Here is a 26,919-nt window from a genome sequence, read left to right on the forward strand (position 1 = left end):
AAGCAGAAGGAGCTGACGCTGCCACATTCTAGGCTGCTGTCAGGGGAACACTGACTGCTGTCACACTGACAGCGGGAGGACAGAACAACACAATGCATTTCCTGGTCAGTTCCTAGGCACAAATTTCACCATAGGATTTCCAAACTTTCTATTTCTTTCTCATTGCTTACCTATCTGTAAAGCTACACTTTTTAGGAAGCACAAATTTTTCTGGGACAAAAGGCCAATGTAGATGCCTTGCTGTCACCACCAGACAGAGGAAAACAGAGACCCAAAGAACACCTTGGCAATCCAGTTGCAAATTTGTGTTTAGATCTGTTAGTGTCTGATAGCCACTTACCATGTCATGGTGTTTTGTATCAACGTTCATCCTCTATTTCACTCGCAAGTTGGTACTTTGAAAAATATCTATTACTTCCAATAATCCGATGAATAAAGCATTACAAATATTTATGGGAGATTACAAGAAGACCATATTTAAACAAAAGAAAGTTGAGTTAGGAAGCTTGTAGAAGGAGCATTCTTCTGGAGACTTCTTTGTCCAGCCACTGTACAAAATATAAGGATTTCTGTGTTTGTGGATTACCCCTATTATTATGGATTGCTAATGTTGTATTGGAGTTATACTCTTATTAAAAATGAGAACTTTCCTGACAAGAAGGAATGTCATGAAAAATAAGAATGGGAATGAACTAAATGTGAAGAACAGTTCTGCAAATTAATGCCCAGGATAGTAGCTGGTACATTCATATCTGTCTAGCATTCAAGCTGTATGTACAAATATGTGAGTGTGTGGCACTTGAATAACTTAATTGACTTGACTACCACACTAATGAGAATAAAGTAATGGTGTTAACCCTGTGAATCTAAAATTTTCATCCTTAACGGTAGCCAGCCATTTCATAATTGCATTGTTAATAATTAGAAAGACAAAGCTGGGGCCAGCATTGTGGCTTAGTAGGTTAAGCCACAGCCTGTGATGCCTGCATCCCATATGGGTGCCAATTCAAGACCCACCTACTCCATTTCCAATCCAGCTCCCTGCTAATGCTCCTGGGAAAGCAGTGGGAGATGGTCAAAGGTCTTGGGGCCCTGTACCCATATGGGATACCAAGAAGAAGCTCTGGACTTCTAGCTTCTGCCTGGCCCAGCCCTAGTTGTTGTGGCCATTTGGGGAGTAACCAGTTGGTGGAAGAGCTCTCTCTGTTTCTCCCCCTCCCTTTTAAACTCTGCATTGCAAATTAAAAAAAAAAAAAAAAGAAAGAAAAAGAGAAAGACAAAGTAAGAAAGTAAGATAGTTGGAAAAACTGCTGAAAATATGTGGCCAATTGTGTTGGCAGATTAAAAGCATGATTCCAATATGAAGGTCAAATATTGATTTTAGAAATACTCTCACCAAATCCCTATTGTTGAGCTACCAAGGAAACTGAAAATACTCTTAAAATTTTAAAATATTATTTATAATAATTCATCACATATAAAAGTATTTCATATAAATAACAGTATTTCATCTTAGCTTATGGTTCTTAACTAATCAATGATGTTTTTGTTTCTCTGGTCATGGTAAGGTGAACAGTGTTTTCTAGAATAAGTAGATCTGCTGGAGTAGAGAGAAATTGGAGGGGCTATTAGGAGAGGGAATTCAAACACTAGGGCCAAGTAGAGGACTTTGCACTCCATTTTGTGAAATATGCATTTTTATTGTATGGGCGATGGGAAACTTACCTTCCACATATTTTGTGTCTGCTACTTTCTTTCAGTGTGCAAAGTACAGATTGTTATGAACCTTTCACGTGGCAAGTAAGTATTAAGTGGGACTCAAAGCCAATTAAGACATAGTCCCTGATGTCTAGAACCTTAAACTATGGTAAGCAAATCAGAAAAACAAATATCCCATGTAACAATAGTCAAAGAAGAGCTAAAGAAGTTATTCCCTATTTGCTTTGTTAGTATATTCCTTCTATAAATGGTATAGTTGTTTTACTATTATTTACAGTATGAATTACCATGGAAAGAAGATAGTCCTAAGACCACGACCATGAATTGGGATGTGGGTTCTAGGATGTTAGGCAAAAAAGCTCTACACTCCTTTTTTTTTTTTTTTTTTTTTTTTTTTTTTTTTTTGACAGGCAGAGTGGACAGTGAGAAGAGAGAGAGACAGAAAGGTCTTCCTTTTCTGTTGGTTCACCCTGAAATGGCCGCTGCGGCTGGCGCGTTGCGGCCGGCGCACTGCATTGAGCCGAAGCCAGGAGCCAGGAGCCAGGTGTTTCCTCCTGGTCTCCCATGTAGGTGCAGGGCCCAAGGACCTGGGCCATCCTCCACTGCACTCCTGGGCCACAGAGGAGAGCTGGACTGGAAGAAGAGCAACCAGGACAGAATCCAGCACCCCGACCGGGACAGGACTAGAACTCTGAGGTGCAGGAGCCGCGCCGGCCTACACTCCTTTTCTAAACTGGATGATGAACATGTTTTGTGACTAATACAGAGCACCCCATTAGTGTGTTGTTAAACACTATCACTGGGTTGAAAACACCAGCAGAGAAGCTCCTTCCAGTGCCCAAAATTAACTCTAAATCAGTTTATTTTTAATTTATGATACTTCGTCTGATTGTGTTAGTTCTTTCTTTATACTTTAGCAAATTCTTGTTAGAATATTCTAAATTTGGCTTGGTTGTCTTACAGGTATTTAAGAAAGCATAATTTGTTAATAGAAGCCAAACTTTCCCCCCAAGTCATTAAGACTGCTTCTAGCCTTAATGCCTAAGGGTGACAAAGAACTAAAGAGCTCCCAGGGAGAAGAATCTCAAGGTCAGGGTCAGGGCTGTGTGGTCCACTTAATCTCTCTAGCTAGTGACTTTGTTGCTAGTATTACTGTGTGGTGGAGCCTGCCAGCTGTCTACCAACATTTTTTCTCTTCTCTGCAGCAACAGAGGTGCATCTCTGAAGTGGCTACCCAGCAATATTTGCTGCTGGATATGGCATGTGACTTGTTCTTGACAATTGCACGGGAGCTGCAAAGTTGTGTTCCACTTCAAGAAAAAGGTTTTTAAAAGATGATCATGCATTCTCCAGGCCTTTCTGAGAGCTTGATGGGGTTGATGGCAAAGTCCCAAGATGGAAGGACAAGTGGATCTGTGCATCACTCAGAAAGAGCAGTCTTCCAGCCTGCAATTCTCTCCCTGGACTACTAAAGGAGCAAAAAGTATACTTCTACAAAGGTTTTTGCATTGATATATTTTGGGATATATTTGTTACAGTACAATAGGCAAGCTTCCTTTTTAAGGATTCCGAAATAATGATGATGTTGACAAGCATCATGAAAGATGGTGGCAGTCATTCACAGATATTTCATAGTACAACATAACATCCGTGTGGGCAGGGGGCACCTCTTAAAGGATCCTCAAGTTGGGAGTTTAAATTTCTCTTAAGATATCTATGGAACCCTTGCACTCCTATTTCAGATTATAAGATATATAAAACGGGGTAAAGCAAGGCACAAACCATTCCATGTGATTGGAAGCTGCAGCAGGCATTCCTCTGAGAGAACAAACCGAAAGTGTTAGTGCTTCATAGAATTCTGGACCCTGAATTAGAGTTAGCAGAGAACTATGTTCTCAGAAACTGTTATCAGAACCCAGCCCCAGGTCATGACAGGGGCTAAGATGGCTTTTGTTAAGCCTACATCCCAAGGTCAGAGTGCTGAGGTTTGAGTCTTGGATGTACTCTTGATTCTTGCTTCTTGATAATGCAGGCTCTGGGAGGCAGCTGTGATGGTTCAAGTAGTTGGATCCCTGCCGCCCACGTGAGAGACCTGGATTGAGTGCCTCACTCGTGGGCATTTGAGGAGTGAACTAGAAGATGAGAGGTCTCTCTGTCTCTGTCTCCAAAATAAAGTAAATGAACACAATTTTTGAAGAATTCCGACAACAACAAAAGACCTTTACGTATCATTTTGGAGAAAAAGAACACAGGGCATAGGCTAGTGTGGGACATGTGAATATACAAATGTCTAAACTATTGTAAAGAAAAAAAACTAGATGATGTGAGGTAGATATATATATATAATATGTAATCATTATATACATACAATATATGAATATATATACACATAATCAATTTGGCTTAGGGTGAAATGAAATCTTTAGTGGGCAGGCAATGGATGCTATGACAGAGCCATGGAATTCATTTATTCTATATGTTCAATTAATGTCATATTAATGAAGAAGCTTCATTTATAATTAAATCTAAGGTTCTAGTGCCCAGAAAAAGTTTACTAATGGATGAATTATTGATAGTCAAACTAAGGTAGACGTTATAAGCATAAAGCATGGAGACAGAATCAAGTATAAATTTCAGCCTAACTTTATGACCTAATATAGGTTACTTAATTTCTCTAGGCCTCAGTTTCATTATTTCTAAAATGGAAATAATAATAATGCCTCATAGGGTTATTAACAAGGGCAAAATAAAACATCTGCCAGTTACTTAGGACAATGTCTGATACAGGTGAGTCATTTTAGTGGTAGCTTGCATTATTAACATTCAGTGTTCTGTGTTTTATCAGTGAGAAAATAAAATTCTTGGGAATCTAGAGGTTATTTTTCCTCATTTGTTTAAGATTTCATTTTGAAAGTAAGCTGGAAGAATCCTCAAAAGGGAAGCATGAAAAAAAGAATTTCTAATGAGGAAAATTTCCAGAAAGTAAAACTTGGCATGAGAAAGCATGATGGTTATATTTGAGTTTTTAAAAAATTGCTGATTTACACATTTCAAAAAATTCTACCATTGGACTGATATGTTAAATATCTTGAAAAGAATTTTAAGAAACTATCATCTTCCTGGAAGAGTTTCCCTCATTAAAAGGTGACTACATTTCGTGATAAATCTCCTGTGATGCTTAGCTCAAACAACCTCAAAAAGAAAATATAATTCCTTGCTTTCACAAAGCATTAGCACAATATAAAAAAACCTTATAAGCATAAATAACTATTTGTTAACCATCCAGTTATTTTGCCAAATAACAGTTATCACCAAACTTAGTCTGTTTTAAATATGTCAAAACATGCAAATCAATGAGTCACAAACCCCATCTGTCCTGTACTACAATACTTGCCCTTGAAATAGCACCTTCCTATCTGACAGGGTTCCTGACATCTTATCAACAATCTACCCTCCATCATGGGTAGAATCTTGCTATGTTCAAGGACAATCTTTTGGAAATTCAAATACAAAATGATCTAAAATGTCCTTTCAGCATTTTGTTCTTATAAAAGAACCAACTCATCATGATAGTTTTCTTCCCTCTCTGAAATTATTATTAATTACCACATTGCAGGAATACAGTTTTAATTTTAACACAAACTTTTACTCTCCTCTGTAACAATTTAAACAATCTAAATTTTATATTCTATAATGTCATTAACCACTGTTTTCTCGAATAAAAATTATCTGAAAGGACTCATAATTTATATCATTTAATAACTCTAATAGAAACAGTGTAGGTCAATAGGACAGCATGCACCAAAATATCTCATTTTCTTTGAAACAGCAGTGAAGAGGTTAACTCATAGCTGCATTTAGGCGCGTTTTATTTGACCCTTGTTAAAAAGATTTATCTTTCAATTATTAAACTATTTTTTCCCAAGTGACAGGAAGTAAAATGTTAATCACCTACTAGTAAAAAATAGGTTACTTGAGATTAAAAGTAGTTTTTGCTTAAGAAAAGTTTGGAATGTAAAATAGGGCAGTGAGTTAAAAATCTGATTTAATCCTTGAAACTACCAGAAGGGTAGTTTCTAAAGGGGGGGGGGGGGGATTAATTTTGAGATAAACATCACATCACCGATTTCTTACATTCACACGTATTTGTATTTCAAGGGTTCTGAACAACTAAATACCGATCCCTGGCCCCCTACTTTAAAGATATAAATGATGGTGATTTTTTTCCTGTCTTCCTGGGTACTCCAAGAGAAATATTTAAGGTGGGGAGCAAACCAAGAGCATTCTTCCAAAGAACACGACCTTTTCTCTGTTTCTCAGGTTGCTCTTCTCAGTCCAGCCAGAAATCCCAGACAAGTTTATTTACACACACACACCCGCACACCGCACACGCACACACGCACCCCCGCGCGCAGAGGGAGAGCGGCGGAAACGCCCTCTCTCCATCCCTTCCAAACAATTATCTCCCAGAGCAAAAGAAAATAATCAACAGCCCAGTGCGCCGGGCGGGCTGAGGCGGGGAGGGAGGGCGGGCGGCAGGCGAGCAGGGAAACGTGGCTCCTGTGCTGAGCAGAGGATTTGTGAAAAGGAGCGCCGGCCCGCGTGCGCCTCTTGTTCCCCGTGTAATGTGCAGCCAATCATCAGTAGGTGTCCACGTCCCTGCGTCCTCCTCACCTCGGCGCCAGCCGCCCCCCCGCGCCCCCGCCCCCAGCCTCCACACCTCCTCCCTCGCCTTTCTCTCCCGCTCCCCTCCCCCAGCCACCGCACACACGCACACACACAAACAGAGAGGGAAGGGGGGAGGGTGAGAAAGAGAGAGAGAGGAGAGAGAGAGGGGAGAGAGTCCCCGGCTCCCTCCCTCCCTCGCACACAGCGACTGGAGACGGACGGAGAGCAACGCGCTGGGAGAGGAGAGACCACCGACAGCAGCCCCGCGCTCTCACACATACACTCACACTCGGCTCTTTCCTCCCCCCACCTCCTCCTCCTTCCACCCCCACCACTAACACCATCTCCTCCTCCTTCTCTCTGCAACGAGAAAAAAAAAAGCCATTTACAGGTATTTTTTTTTGATCCGCATATTTATTTCTCCCCCTCCCCAACAGTTTGTTTACAAGTATTAAAGTTGTGATTGGGAGCTGCCAAGACACATCTGGATTTGTGTTTCTTTGTGTTAGGGGGTGATGTGCAACTAATTAAAGGCAGACTAGCAGCGTCTGCAAATTCTAAGGCTCCCCAAATAAAAAGAGACTGGTAAGTGATTGTTCTTTCTCTTCCGCTGGCTTTTTTTTCTCTTAAATGTTTGCTGTCCGTTTGGGATTGTGAAAGTAGATTATTCATGCTGGACTCCTGCAATGAAAACCGTGGCTGTATTAATTTATTAATTAATCTGCACCCGCCCCTCCTCCTGAATGTTAAATATGACCTTTGATCTCTATGTCTCTGGTAGACCAGACAGACAATATTAGGCATGTACAGTCACATTGTTGAAAGGGAAAACAGGCGCGTGAACTATGGATGTCTAATTTAGCTTTGCTGTGGAACTATAGTTATTTGTGTGTGTTTCATTTTGTTTTTTAATAAAATCCAAACAATAGCTGTGGCCTAGGTACCCTTTTCATGCTCCAGAGATGCATTGATTAAACAATAATGACCTGGCTACTGGGCACAATCATTTTCTCTAGTTTCTGGTGGCATTGAACCTGGAGGTAGGAAGCTGGGGAGGTGATGGCAGTCAGGAAAGCCAGGAAACCTTCTGTCTGGAAACATCACTCCAAGACTCTGGCAAAAGGGGACATGAAATTATTTCTTTCTTTGGAATAAGGTCAGAAGACTCAGATGTTTGAAATGTTTCCCTCCACTCAGTGTGACGATATCTAATGCATGGTTGGCATAACTAGTTTTTACTGAGTAGCAGTTATTATGGTCTTGCAGTTACAATGTGATTCGCAGAAACTGAAGCTGTATGCATATTCTTGCTGTGTCTTTCCCCACCCCCTTCCTAGCATCAAGAATATTTAGCCAGGAGCATTTTGGGGGCACCCTTTGTATTGCCTTCAGACCTCAGAAGGGAGCAGTTTTCCCTAATGTGAAACCACAGAGGTGGTTCCTGAGTGATTAGGGACTTGCTGTGATTGAAAGATGCCTGCCAGCTTCTAATCCAGCCTGGGGTGAGGTTCCTTATCTTGATTTACTTTGCCTAATAGGGATTTGTTTACATAAACCCCTCTTTTTAGGGCACCTCATCAGTAGGTCTTGAAGTTTTTATACTTGGAGTTGGGGCATAAATGGTTCATTAATCTAATTATAAGTATAATTACTATAATTGATATGCATTTTGAACTCTGAATATTTGAGACTGCGACCACTGGGCCCTCATTTAGAATTCCCTGAACCCTACATTCTAGACCCATCTGTGGGCTTCAAAAAGATGTCATAAAAATATTTTCTGGCAAAAAAAAAATTCTGAAACAAAGAAACTGGGTTTTTTTAGGTGAATATACACGTTGTCTTTGCTTCCCTTCTTAAAAGGTGATATTGTACTTCTCCCTCTGTTATAAACAACTAACATACCTCTTCCTAAAGCATAATAATGGCCTGTAAGCAAAGAGACAAATGCAAATATTCAGTTAACATTAAACTTTCCTCTTAAAAATAGCAAAAGAGAAAAAATTCATTTTAATGGTCTATTTCTCCGAGTTTAACATCACCACGAGGAAAAAAAATCCCCTTTTTACTCAATGTAAAAATCAGTGATTGTGAGAGACCGAGAGAGAGAGAGAGAGAGAGAGAAAGTCCCATGCTTTCTGTTCCTCTTGTCTGAGGAAGGACAGCAATCTCCATTAGGACTGATTGGGAATATTCTCACAGAGGCTGCAGGCACTTGGTTTAAACCCTGTGACACTGTATTTTTTTTTTTTAATTTATCCAGTCTATCTTTCTTTTCTTCCTTTCTTTTAAACAAGTAGAACACCACCGTGTTACCCCCACCACCAAGCCCCACCACCAAATGGCTTGTACAATTGAGACCTGTCCTTGGTCCATTGAATTAAGACCCTAACAGAGCCAGCTGTGCTGGGATTCAAACTAATGACCGCAGACACAGAAGGACACTGTGGCAGCTGGTAGTTCTTTTTTCCCTGCCTCTTTAGTTCAGATTGTATGTGGGCAGTCTCTCAGCTCTCAGTTGTATTGTGTTTGCTTACAGTTTATACTCGGTTGTATTGTAGACTTTCTCAGTACTTCATTTGCTAATTTCCTGTTCATTTTCCTCATAGGGCCATTGCTGCTTTCCACTTTACAGCATTTGCATGCCCAGGCAGCACTTGTTCACACATTTCATAATGTTTAAATGCCCTCTGCTTATAGGTAGTATCGCCCTCCCACCCCTGATTTGCATGTCTTTAGCACTCCAATTGCCCTTTTCCCTCGGCATTTGTCACCCCGGTCTTCCCTCTTTCCCGGGGTACCCTGGCTATTAATACATTTTCTCAGGAGGGTTATAAGAATAGGGGGGAGGAGCTGTGGTTTCTGTGGGGAGGCGGGGAGGGGGGAGGGAGGGAGCAGGGGTTGGGAGCGCTGTGGTGGTGGTGGGGGGGGGGGACGAGATGTGAATGGGGAGGGGGGGTGTCACATCTTGATGATTGTTATGCAAACGACCTGACCGAAGAATGTGGGAGCTGTCGGTGTCTGCGGTGGGCTAGCGAGGGAGGCTGTTTATTTATTTTTAATCTTTTTCCTCGTGCAGCTGGTTGGAATGACTCTCTTTATTTTAGTTGAAACAGTTGGAGGATAATGCAAAGGAAGACGCTGCCTGGGAATTCGCCGTCTGTGGAAATGCGCCCCAGAGAGGAATAAAGCAGCCCTCACCTTGCTGTCCCCACCCGGACCCACTTTCCCCTCCCGCCTCGGCCCCCGCCCCGACTCCACCATCACCCCCTTCCCGCCCCCCCACCTCTCCCCCTTTCCCACCCCGGTGTCGGACCAGGCGGTCCCCACTTCCACCCTGCACCCCTTCTTCCCCCCCTGCACCATGAACACCAATGTCTGCGTGGAGCCCGGGCCGAGCCCGGAGGCCCCGGGCTTGCCCAAGGAGAGCCACCTGCCCGAGGGGGCCCTGAACAGCCTTGTGGATTACAACTCGGAGATGGAGCGCTACCGCTCCTTCGCCACCTCCTTCTACAAGACCAACGGGGGCGCCTTCCCGCAGGCGGCCAAGATCGCGCGCATCACCACCCCCATCTTCCCCAGCAGCGCCGCCGCCGCCGCGGCCGCCGCGCGCATCGGCATGTCCCCCTGGAACTGTGACAACGCGGCCACCGCCGCCGCCGCCACCGCCATGCTCTGGGGCAGCGGCGGGGGCGGGGGCGGCGGCGGCGGGGGCGGGGGTGGGGGCGGCGGGGGCGGCAGGAAATCCTCCTCCGCCGCCGCCTCCTCCTCCGCCTCCTCCTCGGCGATCCTCCCCGCGGCCGCCGGCGGCGGCGGTGGCGGCGGCGGCGGTGGCGGCGGCGGCGGCGGTGGTGGCGGCGGCGGCGGCGGCGGCGGCGGCAGCAGGACCAGCATGCACCACCGAAACGACTCCCAGCGGCTGGGGAAAGCTGGCTGCCCGCCAGAGCCGTCGTTGCAAATGGCAAATACTAATTTCCTCTCCACCTTATCCCCTGAACACTGCAGACCTTTGGCGGGGGAATGCATGAACAAGCTCAAATGCGGCGCTGCTGAAGCAGAGATAATGAATCTCCCCGAGCGCGTGGGGACTTTTTCCGCTATCCCGGCTTTAGGGGGCATCTCATTACCTCCAGGGGTCATCGTCATGACAGCCCTTCACTCCCCCGCAGCAGCCTCAGCAGCCGTCACAGACAGTGCGTTTCAAATTGCCAATCTGGCAGACTGCCCGCAGAATCATTCCTCCTCCTCCTCGTCCTCCTCAGGGGGAGCTGGCGGAGCCAACCCGGCCAAGAAGAAGAGGAAAAGGTGTGGGGTCTGCGTGCCCTGCAAGAGGCTCATCAACTGTGGCGTCTGCAGCAGTTGCAGGAACCGCAAAACGGGACACCAGATCTGCAAATTTAGAAAATGTGAAGAGCTAAAGAAAAAACCTGGCACTTCGCTAGAGGTCAGAGGAGATGATTTCTTGTTTCCCAGTCTCCCCCCTTCCCTCCTCACGCCCCTCTCTTCTCCCCCTCTTCAGGGCCTCTGGTCTGGCTTCAGGATGCAGTGCCCCCTTGCCGAAGCCTCTCTCAGGTGTAAGACCCAGTTGTAGGTGGCTGGTGGCCTCTGCGCGCGCACACACACCCCACCCGCCCCTGCCGCACTTCTTGGGGGAACCGCCCTCCTCACAGGGATGGTGCCCGTCCTGTTCATCTGGGGGGAGAAGTCTTGCAATTGGTTTGCAGAACCAGAAGTTTCACATTCAGTGTGGTCAGTCCTTTCCCTTGACGGTTTGGAATGTCCCCTCCTCCTCATTGAAAAAAAAAAGGGGGGGGCATTCTGCCCTAAGGGCTGGACACATCACATCCTATATACGTTTACTAGCTGAGAGAGGCTGATTGGTGGCCCAATCGTAGCAGCAAGGACACAGTTTGTGGCACATAAGCCTTATTCTCTCATTTAAAAAAAAAAAAAAAGAAAAGAAAGGAAAAGAAAAAAAAAAACAAAACCTCAAACTAAAATACTGAAACCAAAACAAGAGAAAAAAAAGAAAAAACCCAGAGAGCATTAATCATTGAAGCTGCAATACCTGAATTCCAAAGGGGAATTTCCACCCCCTTCGAGAATAGTTTTTCTTTTCGACATGACACAATGTTTCTGTTTCTTATTTCCTGCGGTTTTTTTTTTTTTTTTTTTGAGAAAGCAGAAATCCTGTAGAAAGCTGATGACCACCTGCAGTTTTCAAGATGTGACACAGAATAAAGGGAGGCAATCATTTAATTTTTTGAGGCAAATCATGGTGATTTTGTTTAAAAATTAATTTACCTCGTTTCAAAAATGAATAATTCCTGTAACAGTTACAACAAAATTCCCCCTCCCCCCTTCATTTGACAAAGTAACGATTCTGTGGTTGCAAAATTGTTCATCTCACCAAGCAGTTTTGGTAGATTCCTCATATAGTCACTATTAGTTTCTTTTTTCCCATATGTCCTTAAAATGCATTGTACAGATGATCACTAAAGGAATCGTTAAATTAGGCTTTGGATTATGTTAAATACAGAGGTTGATGTGTTTGAAATTTCATTTGATATCCTTGTCAGAGAAAAGGGGGCAAAAATCACTAGTAAAGGGGTTTGGTGGTATTAAAGTGAAGAAATGTGGACAAGTAATTAGAGTGAGTCCACTGATAAGCTTTTCAGAGTAGATGGATAGATGCTCATATTTACATGGACAGTAGGTGGTGGATTTAGCATTTGGAAAGATTCTGTGGGCTGGATTGCAGGGCCAGAGTGGCTCCCAAAAGTTTTCCTCAGAGAGGTGCCTGGACTTTTTTTTACATTGTGAATGCTTCATAGAAGAATTTTCTCTGTGAAGAACTGCAAAGTTGTCTCTAAAAGGATATAGCAAAAGATTTAAAGAATTTTGTTGTAGGTTTGAACACAAAGAAGATACTTTTTTTTTTTACGTTTATTAGTACAACTCAACGCACTTTGGGATTCCAAAATAATCAGAACTATATTGGTATCATTATTGATTATGACCAGTTCTATCAAACTATTTCTCTTCTTCCTCTTTAGAAGAGAAGGCATCTCTTTGTTGAAAGTTTAACTTTTCTGCAAGGTGGTTGATTCCATTTCCTTTGAGCAAAGATAATAGCAAATCTAAAACAGATCTATGCATCCTCTTAGGTGGAAAATTAGCTTTTGGATTCTCTTTCCTGGATCAATTTAGTGTAGTCTATCCGAACTTCTAAGGTCCATGAAAAATTAAAATTTCACTCATACTGACATTTCCTGTATTAACCCCTTAGGTCCCAAGTTTTCAATTCTGCAAAAATTTCAATTCATCATATTTATTTCAAAGTTATCATACATGGTAGATTTGTTGCTCATTTTTAGTTGTCCTATATATTGGCTGATGGGACAGAACGGGTTAATGCCCATTTGGTAAGGATTTTGTTTTCCCTCTTGAAATGTTGTATCTACAGTTAAAGATTTGGTGTCATTTAGAGGCCTCATCTTTAGCTGGATGCTTCACACTGCCGGCATCACAATTTAGGATATGTCATGGATAAGATCACGGAATAATTCTGGTTATTTAATAAATAATCAATCCAGAACAGCTTAAAATAACTACAAATAGATGCCATGTAGAAGATGCTGCCTTTTTTAATGAGAGAGACAGAAAGAGAGAGAGCGAGAACACACACTCATCTGCTGGATCACTCTCCCAAATGCCCCCAACAGCTGAGGCTGGTCAGGTCTTCTGTGTGGGTGGGTGGTAGGACCCAAGTACTTGAGCCATTACCACTGCCGCTCAGGGTTTGCACTGGCAAAAAACTGGAGTCAGGAGCTAGAGCCAGATACAGAACCCAGACACTGGTGTAGGACACAGGCATCTTAATCGCTAGGCAAACGCCTACCCTATTTTCTTTATATGCTTTTATACTCATGAATGAGTCCAAATAGATTTCATAAATTTCCAATTTCCCCCCTTATTTGTTTTCCACTGCTGTTGTGATGTTTAAATTCCATAGGCATTTCAATTACAAAATTCATTTGAATTTTTTTTTTTTTGTTCTTCGTAAAAATTTCTGTGTGCAAGTTTTGTTGATCTTCTGAGGTGGGGTGTGAATAGGAAAGGAAGCAAATTTTCTCCTTTTGTGGAACTGTCAAGATGTTCTCAATACAGATCTCTCCCTATCAGAGCATGGGTTGTGTTTCAAGGCTAAGTTTATTAGCGGAATGCTGTTTGGCAGAGTTTTTCAAAATTGCTTAAGATTATATTCAGGTCATTAAAAAAGACAATGGCAGCTTGACTCCTTGAAACCTATGTGAAAACACCAGTTGTGGCTGTAGGAAGCCAGCTGGACGTGTGTCAGACTGATAAGTAGTACATGCCTGAACCAAAGCTGGACTCCTTGGGTGTGGGTCAGTGAAAAGCACCCCTGCTGACCTGGCTTCCATCCTGATTGGGCCCATCATCATTTGAGGGAGTGTTTTATAGAGTGGATGTACTCCTGGCAGAGGGCAGTGATTTGGGGACTCATTATGGGCTTGTGGGTTTCAGGTGTAAACTCAGTAGATCATATTTGTTGGCTTTAAATTATGGACATCAATTAACATCTGGATGACAATTACAACTTACATTCTAATTTATCACTTTAAACCTTCCGTGCCCTTTATCTTCCTCACTTGTTCTCCTCCCTCTAGGCTGGAGGCATAATCAGATATTTTCAGGGTGAATAAATTGAATTTAAGACAGACTCACATGAATATGTTGGGATTCTTGCCTGCATTTTTTAAAAGTTTCCCCTCTAGCATTCCTTTTAAAACCACTTTAGTTATCTCTATGATTGTTTCTGCTTAGTCTCACTTTAAGAGCATCTTCATACTCTAGAAATATGTTTATAAAATCACCCCTTGATGATAAGCAATGTGATAATGCACACAAATTATTTAGGCTTTTTTTTTCTGTAATATTGTGCACCATATACTTGCATATGCCACTGTTCATTTAGTCAATTATTGTATTTAAAATAACTACTAAATATTCCAAGCAGTATTTATCAATGCTTTATGACAGAATTTATTCTAAAAACTTGTATTGTCAATGATCAATAATAATTTCCTTGATACTTTGATAAATATAATAGAGGAGATCCTTTTGATAAGTTATGTAATAACACTGTGTCTCTCGCAAAGGTAATTCTTTGGCTCTTATATTCACAGAAGTTATGTTTCTGATTCTAAGACCTAACTTTTAAAAACATCCCCATCTGATATGGCTCAAGGGATGAAGTTGTCTCGTGGGCAACCCTGGCCTCTTAGTTCCTGAACATTGTTCAGGTGACATGATTGATCTCTGAGGGACCGCATTAGAGACCACACAGATCTGGTTTCTCTCCCATTAGTTGATTTATGGAATTGCATTAGTAAGCAGTGCCTCAGGGGGATTCCCAGCCCCCCACTCAGCCCTCTGCTGCAGGTTTCACACTGCCACCACCCAGGCTTCGCAGAAGTTGGTGGAGGCACTAGGATGAGGCATGTTACAGGGAAGAAACTGAGAAAATGGAAAAATGAGAGGAAAAGATGATTCCAGTTTTTCCTTGTTTTGCTCTTCTCTTTGAAAAATTTATCTGCTGAATGTTCAGATCAACACTCATTTTTCTACAACTCAGGTTGAGCTTCTAACAGATTGGGTGGAAAACATCCAGATACTGCCCCAAACTAGATAACTTGATTTAGAAGACTGTATTAGGGCAGGAGGGCCATGTTTCACACATACATGGTTAAGTTCTAAGAGCCCCAGCCAAACAAATGTCGTTGTAAAATTCTGGGCTCAGCACCGTCTTCAACTTGCATAGAAATGAGTAAGTTCACTGGTACCCTACACATAAAATAAGTATGTTATTCAAACCCACAGACTGTACAATTAAATCATGAAATCAGTCAATAACCGAACATGATGAAGTTTGGCAATTTTTTTAAAAAGCATTTACAAATAAAATATAAGTGGATCATATCTTACAATGAAGCAGTCATCAGCTTCTCACTTTATATCACAGTTTGAAAATAGATATAGAATTTTCAGAATTAAATTATTGTAGAAAATATAAATTTCGAGTTTAATCCAAGAATGCTAATAAAAAATTAGCTATAAAAGGGGAAGGAGAACATTTTCAATCAAATAAAAAAAGCTATATTAACGTTAGACTAAAACATAGAAGTAATGTGAGAAAGAGACTTTGAAATTTATAAATGATAAGAAAAAAGCTCAGAAAGTTTAACTTTGAAACCAAGGCATTAATCTGTAACACAAGTGCAGTGAGGTTCTATTTCTATCACTAAATTAAATACAAAGGAGTTAACTGTTTTTATAGATTTCAAAACATTATACAAGTTTACCTGTTAAATAATAATACAATGCTGTTATTACTGTATTTTATTACTATTAATAATTATTTTTAATGATTCCTAAATGAAAATATCTTCATCTATCCAAACATCATGTAAATTTTCAGAAATCTTTTAAATGTTAATTAGGGATAATAAAATGAGACAATTAAATTCCATTTGTAAATAAGATTTATAGTTTGTTTGAAAGTCAACAATCATCAATCAAAAATCAAGTAAATAATCCTGAAAGCTCATATGAACAAACTTTAGACGTCAGCTCAGATAAAAATATTTGTATAGTTTAAGAAACGAAATAGTATCTAGTGATTAAGGTAATAAACGTTCATTGATTTTTAATTTTTTTCATTAGTTTATTACTGGAACATTGTTGGAATGTTCTTTATTAATACAAAACTAAACACTGAACGATTTGAATGCTTGCTTGGAATGGGTTGAAAGTGTGTTTTTAAGTCACCTAAAGCTGATGCTCCTAGAATTTGTTACTCAACCCTCATTGGTCAGGTTGCCTGACTGTGTAGTTCCCTTTTACCAGAAAACAGGGCACTTTAATTTTGCTTTGGAAAGCTTAACAAAATATGCTAAAAAATAAATTATTGCACTTGCCATACAGACATATTTGTTAAAATAACAGGCTAAATTCAAGATTTATTCAAAGGTGCGTGTGAATACACAAATCAGAGAAATGACTGCTACTCTTTTAGTCTGCCTTATGTTCCTAGATGAGTTTTATAAGAGCAAAAAATAAAACAAAAATACACGTGAAAGTCTGCAATATTTATTAGTGTGATTTTGAGTCACTGATTACAATGTCAGGTGCTTTTGACTAGGAAACTATAACACCGTATAGGTTTATAAAAACTTGTTTCCAAGAAAGTATTTTTGTCATCACTATGAATTTTGATAATTTTGTACATTCATAATTTTGTTCCTTCATTTGTACTTCACCGTTTCTGGCCATTATACTTTTCCATCCGACATATGCTGCTATCCTTCGGAGGTTCAAAATACTGGGGGAGGGGCACAGGAGTGCCTTTATCCTTGAGTCATATCTTGTTCCATCACATGCAAACACCTGTCCTAAAATTGAATTATTCTGCTGGGTAATCAAAAAAACCTCCCTCCATTCAGCATCATGTGTTTTCTGTTGTTTATTGAGTTATGTTGCACCATACTTCAGATGCGACAGCCATTTAATAATGTTGAAGACTTAGCTCTGCAGGGGCTAAAAGTATCCCAGCAGGCTTGTTAACTTCTACTTGAAAACATTATGAGAAATATTTTTTCCTTTGAAACTTGTGAGCTTTCTCTTAATTTGTTTTAACAGCATCAGAATCCATAGCTAGGTATGTGATCAAGCCTGCTGAAATTTTGTTTTTCTATTTCTTAATACTTAAGCTATTTAATGTCACATTATGTTTCTTGCTAAATAGTGACAAAGCAATTACTTTAAAAAAAACTTATGTTCATGATGTATTGCATTAACTGATGTAAGATTGAATACAAATTTACATTCAGGAAATAAGCTACTCAGTCTCCTGGATTATCATTTTTTAAATTAAAAATTATAGTTGGACCATGGGACCACATAGTTAGATAAGAGATTGTTGAAACTGTCAATAGTATGAAGTGACTTATCAGTTGAAACATAATTTCTCTGGGCTTTATTTCTTCATAAATAAGATGGAAATGCCATCAGTATGCTTCACAACACTTTAATATTAGATGTAGATTAATTTTTTTGAAAATTGAAAGATGCTGTGTAATTTCTCATTTCTGTTTTAAATTTATCAATGAAAAGTAGACAACTATGTATAGATAATTCAACATACCAATGGGATATTTATAGTTTTCAGAAATTAAAAGCCGAGTGGACTATTTTGTGTAGTGTGATTTCTGAATACTTATTTTGGTCATAGTTTGGCAGAGATCTGGCTTAAGTTCACTTGACAAAGAGATAAACCTGATAAACAAGTTTCCTTGTTCCTATCCCTGTGTTGTCAAATGCCTGAGGAAACTGAGCAAATTACCCGGTGGAGTGAGTCAATGGAGTGAGCCAATTTAGATCATTTAGTTCTTTTCTTCCTTCCTGACCACAGGCCTACCACTGCCATTAATTTCTATGTCTTTTAATAGGTGTCGAAGTGTGTGCGTTTGTTTCACATTACTAACTTTCATATGGCTGCCATTTTCTTTTTTTTAACAGACAGAGAAAGTTAGTCTAAATATGAGTTCGTTCAAGAGAACCTTTGTAAGAAGTGGTTAAATGTTTTTCATGAATTCTAGTTGGAGAATATATTTTTAAAATATTGTAAATTGAACACATTTAATAAGTGTTGGGACATTGGATAAAGATATATTTGCGTAGATAGGAAAGAAAAGACACAAATACCCATTTTGAGATAATAAGTAAAGTGATGATGCCAAGACTCCTTTTACCATATCAATAAAAAGAGAGTATTGGTGAAATGAAGATAGTTATCAATCAGTGCTAGTAAAACTGGTGTTTTTCTTAGAAAAAATAGTGATAACCCCTAAAAGATGTTGAGTAATAACAAGAAAGATAAAAAAAGAAAAAAAAATATTAAAACAAAGGAAAAATGAATATTCAAGCCAGGAGGCAGTACACATCTAGAGTGTAGGATATGGATGGCTGGTTTCCTTCAGCTGCTATAGAAATTTTACAGTGCATGGAGAAATGTAAAGAGAAGGAAGATAATTTTGTCATGACTTGACCCAGTACATTTTGTTTGAGAGTCAGACCTGAGGCTTATGTGGAGTGGAGTGGCAAATAAATTAGAGCTAAGGAAAGCAGATAGTGACATAGCTGATGTTGTTATTTTTACTCATGCCTTTGAAAGATTTAGTAGAATAATCCCAAAGTGTGACTGAAAGAGAATACTTCTAAGATGGTTGGAAAATGGGATACCATTTGTGTCTCTTCTGCATTTAAATTCCATATTTTAGGGGACATTCCTGAATAAAATATAGTGTTGAAAAATGGGAAAACTGTACTGAAAGTACTGCTTCTTGCTCAGAAATTGAAAAAAAAATTTAAAAACCCACCAAACCACAACTGGATGATTAATGATATCATCCAAAGGGAAAGATCAAGTTGGATGAGAAGAAAAAGGGAATTATGTTTACAGAGCAGGAAGAGTCATGGGCATTTCTGTGTATTTCAGCAAAACCAGCAAATTCCAGAGGAGATATATTTTCTCAAAAACTTTACAGAGGGAAGAGAGATGAAATAAATTTTTCAAAAGTGAGAAGACCATACAAGTTTGATTGTGTGGAAATGGTGTTGATTAGTGATAGTCAATCTGTGCTAGAAAAAGTGAATGTTGGGAGATGACTTCTCTATTGGAAATGGCCTTTTCAATAGTTTATATGAGATAAGTGGTACTTTTATTGTAGCTAATAATAAGGAAAAAAAGATAAAATCTCAGTTTTACGTAGATGGCTGAGAAATGAAGATGAGGACTCTTCTCTTAAATAGTAAATAATTTATGTGCTCCATTTTCAGCCCATGAAAAAAAATGATGATCTTGGCTTGTTTACTACTCTCCCTCCCCCAATTTATTGGCTTTTCTCTGTAAAGCTACTGTATGTAAGTTAAATTCATTATGAAGTGAAGTGGTTTTGGGTTTTCCTCATATGATTCTCTTTACATAATGTGATTTTTCATTTCGTGGAGCTGTGTTAAATTTGTGAGGTGTTAAATGTATTTTTCCAAGCTGCAGGTGATAGGATGGACTTCAGTAGTCCATGAAACAAATGTGTTGGTTTACCACCAGGATTTTTAGAAAGTAGAATAGAATAGAAGGGAAGAGAAAATATGAGTGCATCTCATGTAGTAGCAGTTAGTGCTGTTAATCTTCTGTTCAGTATTTGTGTTTACTTAATTACATATCTATCCACATACAGGGCTGCTCTGTGAAATATAGCTCTTGGTTGCAAATCCAAAAATTTTGAAAACCACTGCTGTAGCAACAGCAATGACAATATTGGACAAGTCTGTAGTGAGGAAAGAATGATTTTTGAACATTGTTATGATAAAGAGTAAAATTTAAATGTGTTTCTGTAAGGTCTGTCTTTACTTCGTCTAGACAGGTGTGCATGTGGACACACACACACACACACAACACAAACATCAGTGCTGTATATTAATGAATACATGGTATATTGGTTAAAAAATGGTAAACTCTTGATATATTCAATTCAGTTTAGTAAACCTTTAGGTAGGAACTGTTACCTTCTAAGACTTGTTGTAAGTTCTATGGACACCTACATATACATGCATACACGTACACACATATATGCACACACTCATACAGGCATCCTGGCTTAAGCAGTTTTCTTTCTACTTAACTATCTTTTTTTGAACGCCCATGTCATTTTCTAACTCCAGGTCTTAGTCTTTTGTTCAAGCTACTTGTTTTCCCTATTTCTATTTTTCATTCTCAGTCCAGAAAAGAGACACATTTAAAATGACATGATTGAAACTTTAGAAACTCTGGAAACAATCCCACACCTGTTAAAAAGCCTTCCTTGATTCATCCTTGGTGAAATTCTCCAGAGCTACATAAGCAACACAGACCCGTGATCTGCACCTTGCCACTTCATGTCGCTTAGTAGTGCATATTAAGTTTTCTGTTTTATTTCAATACCTATTGTGCAGACTACTGGAAACATTTTTTTCACTTGAATAAAAGAAAATGTTATATTGGAAATGTCAAGGGAGATAAGAAAAGAAAGAAGGAAAAAGGAACGAAGAAGGAGAACAGGAATCTTGGGCAGGCTCCTCTCTTTTTACAGACTTGGGGAAAATCAGAAAGGAGCACCTTGGCAAAAGGACTTGTCATGCTCAAGATCATCAAGTGTGGCTTGAAGTTTGTAGTAATAGTTGGGAGCTCAGAATTTAATGGAGAGAGGTCCTGGATCTGGGTATAGGCCCACTAGAAACACTCAGTGTTATTTATTTTCATTTACCATGATGGAAAAACTAGCTTCAAGAACATATCCTTTTTATTAAATTTCTCCTTAAGTAAAATTCTCAGGTCTGCAGTTAGAAACATAGAAAGGCCAAGATGTAAATACGAATACTAAAAATTAATGATGGTGTTTAGGAAGAGAGAGGCCTTCCAGTATTTATAGATAACTTTGGAAATATTACTGTAAATTTTAAGTGATTATAAGGAGAATTTTCCAGAAAATGCAAAGTTACACAAATACATTAGACTCCAGAACAATAGTGATCAAAAGAATATTCATTACTATATCTTTGAAACCCATTTGTCTGGAAAAAAATTAGGCTGATAACTTACTTTGCAAGTGTTAACTATCTGCATGAGACTAGTATCAAGTGCACAAAGATGAAGCAGTTGATACTGACAGAAGATGAGAAAGTCCATGAAAATGTCCTGAAGAGAAATTAGACACTCAGTGAGGATATAGTCTAGCATGAGAAACGCTGGTGTCATGACAGTGGAGAATGTTGTTTAGTTGATGTCTTCTCAGTGAGAGTAGCTGAGGCAAAATGTAACTGTCAAGAGCTAAGAAGCGCTTAAATACATGCCAAAAATTAATGTAACTATATATTTTGATTTTATTACTTAAAAATAAAGAATGTAAAATTTGACAGTAAGTCCAAGTCAGAATGATTGTGAATTTGAGCTTTTGGTGTGATGGAATTGTAGTTTTTAAGAGAGAAAGGAGGACTCTAAAAGCTACATATTACTCTTGGAAGTATAGTTTTAACCAAGTACATTATTTTGATGATAGTGGCTGATTGCTTAACATGTTTGGAATTAATATTCTCTAAACCCTGCATGGTAGTTTATGGATGGGAGACAGTAATTGGATATTTATCATAAGACATTGTTTAAAAAATGAAGCTTAGCGATTATATCCAAAATGTTACTCAATTTTGAAAGAAAAATTTCTATTAAATTTATTTAATAGAATTCTTATACAAGAATTCTTAAATTTTCAGATCTATAATAATCAGAGTGGTGCCATAATTTGAATTGCATAGAGATGTTAGGTGTCACAATTGCATTTTATTTTAATATAATTAGGGACTGTCCCAATCATAGCTTTGGTAGGTTAATCATTAAATATCAATAGTTTGTAAGTGACCTTTCATTTTGATAAATTTTATATGAACTGTTCTTCTCAATACAAGGATGATAGAGTTGATTCAGTATAGTAACTGCTTTAGAATTAACAAAAATTTTCACAAATTGTTGAGCACATTGCTTGCAAAGACTTTGTTGGTTGTTTTGCAATAAATAATCATATATCATCACATTGAAAGGTACCATATTCACTAGGAATTACTAGAGTGACTTCAAAGGGAGATTGAATTATTGAACTTTAATGCACAGATATTCACATATGTATACAAACATATTTTCAAATTCTGTAACCATATATGTTTATGTGAATTACATACATACAAATGTAATATAAATACATGAATGCATATGGATAAAATAATATTTCCTTCTTGATACTATAGTATTGGTTTATTAGCCTATTTTTGCTTGTTAATTAGTTTATATATTTATTTTCATTTTTTTGATCTGAAAAGCAAGGGCACAGAAGAGAGACAGAAAGAGAGAGAAAGAGAGATTGAGATCTTCAATTTACTGGGTCAACCCCAGATATATGCAGCAGCCAGGGCTGGGCTGACCAGGCCAAAGCCAGGAGTCTGGAACTCAGTCTGGACCTCTCACATGGGTGGCAGAGAGCCAAATACTTGAGCCTCCATCTGCTGCCTCCCATGGTATGCATTAGCAGGAAACTGATGAGAAGCTGAGGAGCAAGGGCTCAAAGCGGGCACTATGAGATGGAACGTGGGTGGCCTAAGCAGTGACCTAACCACTGAATTGAATAACTGCCCTATTTTTGCTTTTTTCATCTCAATTTTACTTTTAATTTCCTTTTACACACTCTCTCACCTGTAAAGTTAAAAATAGGATATAAAATCATTTTGGAAAACTTCTTACATTTGTGAAGCATTGAAAAATTTTCCTCTTTCTGCTAACCATAATACCATCATTATAGTTTATTTTTTATGTCCAGACTATTTTAATCACTAACATCCATTTCTACTATAATAAATTTACATGTTACAAATATGTGGTTTGAGGCATTTTACCAAGTTTAATTGAAATATAATTTTACATGACACTCCTCAAGAGATGTTTGTGAATAAAGTCATTTCAATAGATATAAGGACCAAAAGTGGATGCCATTTTGTGTCATTACTCGACCAGTGTGAATCATCATGTTAATCTGTCCTTTCTTTTCCTACTAACTTACTTCCACGCTGTCCACACACACTCTCCCTTGTATAGTTGTTTTCCTGACTGATTCTTTACAACATAATAGAGAAACTCCATCTTTCCAACTAAAGAAGTTAGCTGGGCTTACATTAGAAAGCCACGCTATCACATTCTCACTTTGTGCTGTAACAGAGGTGGAGGTGAGGGGATGGTGGCAGCACAGGAGGGGAGGCAGAGCAAAGATCTTGTCCTCAAGGCAGGAGCTGCAGCCAACAGAGAATCAATAGTAATGAAAAGGCCATCTCTCATTCTTTGCCATTAATCAGAAAAATACTGGCCACAGGTGTCAACTAGGAAACCAAAGAAAGGGAATGCTTCTTATAATCATATTTAAGGCTTCCACAGAATTGAGTCATAAAAATCATCCAGTTATTTATTTGGTGTTTCCCTCCTTCAGAATAGGGGTCTGGGGTTGCAGTTAGTGGTAATATTGAGGTGGTTTTAGGCTTTTATCTGGATAATGGCCATAATAAGGTGTGATTATACCAAAGACATAAAATTATGTGATAAATGAATCTGAATTATGAGAAAAAATAATCTGGTATATGTCACCTTCAAGGGTACCTCAAAAAGTTTGTGGAAAAATGGAATATGAATTCATTTTGGTGCAGATTTTTTTTTGAAATCCATTCATAGCTTTTCTTTTTTTTTTAACTTTTATTTAATGAATATAAATTTCCAAAGTACAGCTTATGGATTACAATGGCTTCCCCCCCCATAACTTCCCTCCCACCCACAACCCTCCCCTTTCCTGCTCCCTCTCCCCTTCCATTCACATCAAGATTCATTTTCAATTCTCTTTATATACAGAAGATCAATTTAGCATATATTAAGTAAAGATTTCAACAGTTTGCACCCACATAGAAACACAAAGTGAAAAATACTGTTTGAGTACTAGTTATAGCATTAAATCACAATGTACAGCACATTAAGGACAGAGATCCTACATGAAGAGTATGTGCACAGTGACTCCTGTTGTTGACTTAACAAATTGACACTCTTGTTTATGGCATCAGGAATCACCCTAGGCTCTTGTCATGAGTTGCCAAGGCTATAGAAGCCTTTTGAGTTCACCGCCTCTGATCATATTTAGACAAGGTTGTAGTCAGAGTGGAAGTTCTCTCCTCCCTTCAGAGAAAGGTACCTCCTTCTTTGATGGCCTGTTCTTTCCATGGTGATCTCACTCGCGGAGATCTTTCATTTAGTGGTTTTTTTTTTTTTTTTTGCCAGGGTGTCTTGGCTTTCCATGCCTGAAATACTCTCATGGGCATTTCAGCCGGATCTGCATGCCTTAAGGGATGATTCTGAGGCCAGAGTGCTGCATAGCTTTTCATAATATGCAATTACTGGGTACTATGAAAAAACATTTGGCTCCTCAAATTATTTTTGCACTACAGTAAATTAATACATTTAATTCTATTTTTGCACAAAATTTTTAAGTACCATTGATATGAACCAGATCTACAACTGGACAGAAGAAAGAAGTATATGAAGTGTAATTTTAAAAAGTGCAAACCGGATGGCGCCGCGGCTCACTTGGTTAATTCCCTGCCTGTGGCACCGGCACCCCGGTTTCTAGTCCTGGTTGGGGCACCGGATTCTGTCCCAGTTGCTCCTCTTCCAGTCCAGCTCTCTGCTGTGACCTGGGAAGGCAGTGGAGGATGGCCCAAGTGCTTGGGCCCTGCACCTGCATGGGAGACCAGGAGGAAGCACCTGGCTCCTGGCTTTGGATCAGCACAGTGCGCCAACCATAGTGCACTGGCTGTAGCAGTCATTTGGGGGATGAACCAATGGAAAATGAAGACCTTTCTCTCTGTCTCTCTCTCTCCCAGTGTCTAACTCTGCCTGTCAAAAAGAAAAGTGCAAACCATATGCACTTACATTAAGCCACATATTTTAAAACTAATTAGCATTATTAATATAAAGTCTAATAAATTATTGCATTTCATTTATTGTAAGTTGTCAGTTCTCACATACTTACCAACCTGTGCTACACCAGTGATTACTTTCTTTTAAGGTTTATTTTTTATTTATTTGAAAGTCAGAGTTATGAGAGAGAGAGAGAGAGAGAGCGAGCAAGTGGGAGAAAGACTGACTCCATTTACTGGTTCAATCCCCAAATGGCCGCAATGGCTAGGGAAGGGCCAGGCAGAAGTCAGGATCTGAAACTCCATCCATGTCTCCCAGGTGGGTGGCAAGGACCTGAATAATTGGGCCATCTTCTGATGCTTTTCCAGGCTCTTTAGCAAGAAGCTGGATCAGAAGTGGAGCAGCCAGCAATCAAACTAGCATTCATTTGGGGTTTCTGGTGTTACTGGCAGCAGCTTAACCCACTATGCCACACCACCAGCTCCATATCAGTGCTTTCTAATTATTCTATTATAGTTACTAGGCAGTGATCTTCATAATATATTATTTCAAAATAGGATATAGAAAATATTCCTGCTAAAAAATTGAGAGGAGATACCTTACCAGATATTATTTTATATCATAATTATGAACTATTCAAATATTTATATTAACATGTAATACTTTTCTTTAATGTTTGTGTTCACATTCACAGAATCATGCATGCAATACAATATCCCATTTCCCCAAGTAGGTTTTACATTCTTTCTCTAGAATCTAGATTATTCGATGTTTTAGCATTCTTTCTGAATCAAATCGAAAAATGTAAATTTCAGCGTCAGAAATATTTTTTCATTTACTCATCCTAAAAATCTCAGTATTTTCAAGTTTCTTATGAAGCCAAAAATATGTATGATTGAGTGACTAAAGGCAAAATGTAGGGAATATTATTACATTTTGTCCTATTTATTTATACACTTTTTGTTTCTTGCTTCAGAAATGGAAGTTATCCATTAAGGTCTTCAAACTACAGTGTTAGAGGTAGACTCAAATACAGTCCGGGTTTCCAGTTTCAAGATCTTAGATGCGCAGGATTCTAGGAAACTTGCAGTGTGATTCTTCACAGTGAAAATGGTATTTCAAAAAGTTTTACCAAGGAAACTGTACTGAATAACTCCAGCTGGAAATTGCTTTGATTTTGGTTGTAAAAAAAGCATACTTCACAATCTTAGATAGACATCTGTAAATGATTTAATAACTTGCATTTTTTAATAATGAGTGGGAAAATAAGAAATTAATTTTATACAGGAATAAAAATATTCTAAAACACTGACTTCCACTTGGAAATCATTGTATTAGAGTCATCCTGTCTCACAGCAGAATTCTGAAGGGTTGGTTAGTAACTGGAAGGTTTGGATTAGAAATGTGTGAGTAAATTATGTAAAGATGCATTTAACCTTAGTTATAGGAATTTTTAGTGTCATAATCATTATCTTAAAGTTTTATGCATTATGAAGTATAATTTTAGCATCAAAGGTTATTTTTAATTTGCTCTTGAAATCTCAGTCTAGCTTTGTTAAAAGCTGAATATTTTTAAGTATAGTGTAGTGCACACTGCTGCATTTTGTAAGCTTTATCTCCCTAAGAATGGCTAATTCACATGTCCTTATATGAACAGATTTACATGCCTCATTTCCAGATTTTAGGAGCTGAATTTCTATTAGACTTGACATATTTCCAAGAAGAATATGTAGATGCATCCTCGACCTGAAGATTGTACAGTCCGCATGACTACTGAAGCTGGTGCCAAAACAGAGAAACATGCCCAGGTTCTTAAAGTGGCAGCTTTTGGGATTCCTAATTATTTTCAGTTGATTAATTCTTTCTTCATGCTCGTTCAATGAAAACCAAACTCAAATATATTTCTATCAGAGACA

At 39.0% G+C, this 26,919-nt stretch overlaps 1 protein-coding gene and 1 long non-coding RNA gene across 3 annotated transcripts in view; one reads left to right on the plus strand and one right to left on the minus strand.

The window, feature by feature from the left end:
• Positions 1-6,426: 6,426 nt before the first annotated feature.
• Positions 6,427-26,919, plus strand: part of CXXC4 (CXXC finger protein 4) — a 28,937-nt gene continuing 8,444 nt past the window's right edge. Inside the window, exons 1-3 of one of the 2 annotated variants that reach the window (XM_051820140.3) lie at positions 6,427-6,778; positions 6,897-6,972; positions 9,495-10,831. In XM_051820140.3, the coding sequence (XP_051676100.2) occupies positions 9,752-10,831 (1,080 nt within the window). In that variant the 5' untranslated portion in view covers positions 6,427-6,778; positions 6,897-6,972; positions 9,495-9,751. The remainder of the gene's footprint in view (positions 6,779-6,896; positions 6,973-9,494; positions 10,832-26,919) is intronic. The other variant, XM_002717203.6, reaches the window with a different exon arrangement.
• LOC138843385 (uncharacterized) lies at positions 6,782-10,654 on the minus strand. Its single transcript, XR_011378047.2, has 2 exons — positions 10,515-10,654; positions 6,782-7,068 (listed from the first exon to the last, which is right to left on the minus strand). It is a non-coding gene; the product is annotated as an uncharacterized LOC138843385 (long non-coding RNA).

This window comes from Oryctolagus cuniculus, chromosome 8 (genome assembly GCF_051225735.1).
Source record: "Oryctolagus cuniculus isolate XC-2025 breed Fujian yellow rabbit chromosome 8, ASM5122573v1, whole genome shotgun sequence".
Taxonomy (NCBI): Eukaryota; Metazoa; Chordata; class Mammalia; order Lagomorpha; family Leporidae; genus Oryctolagus; species Oryctolagus cuniculus.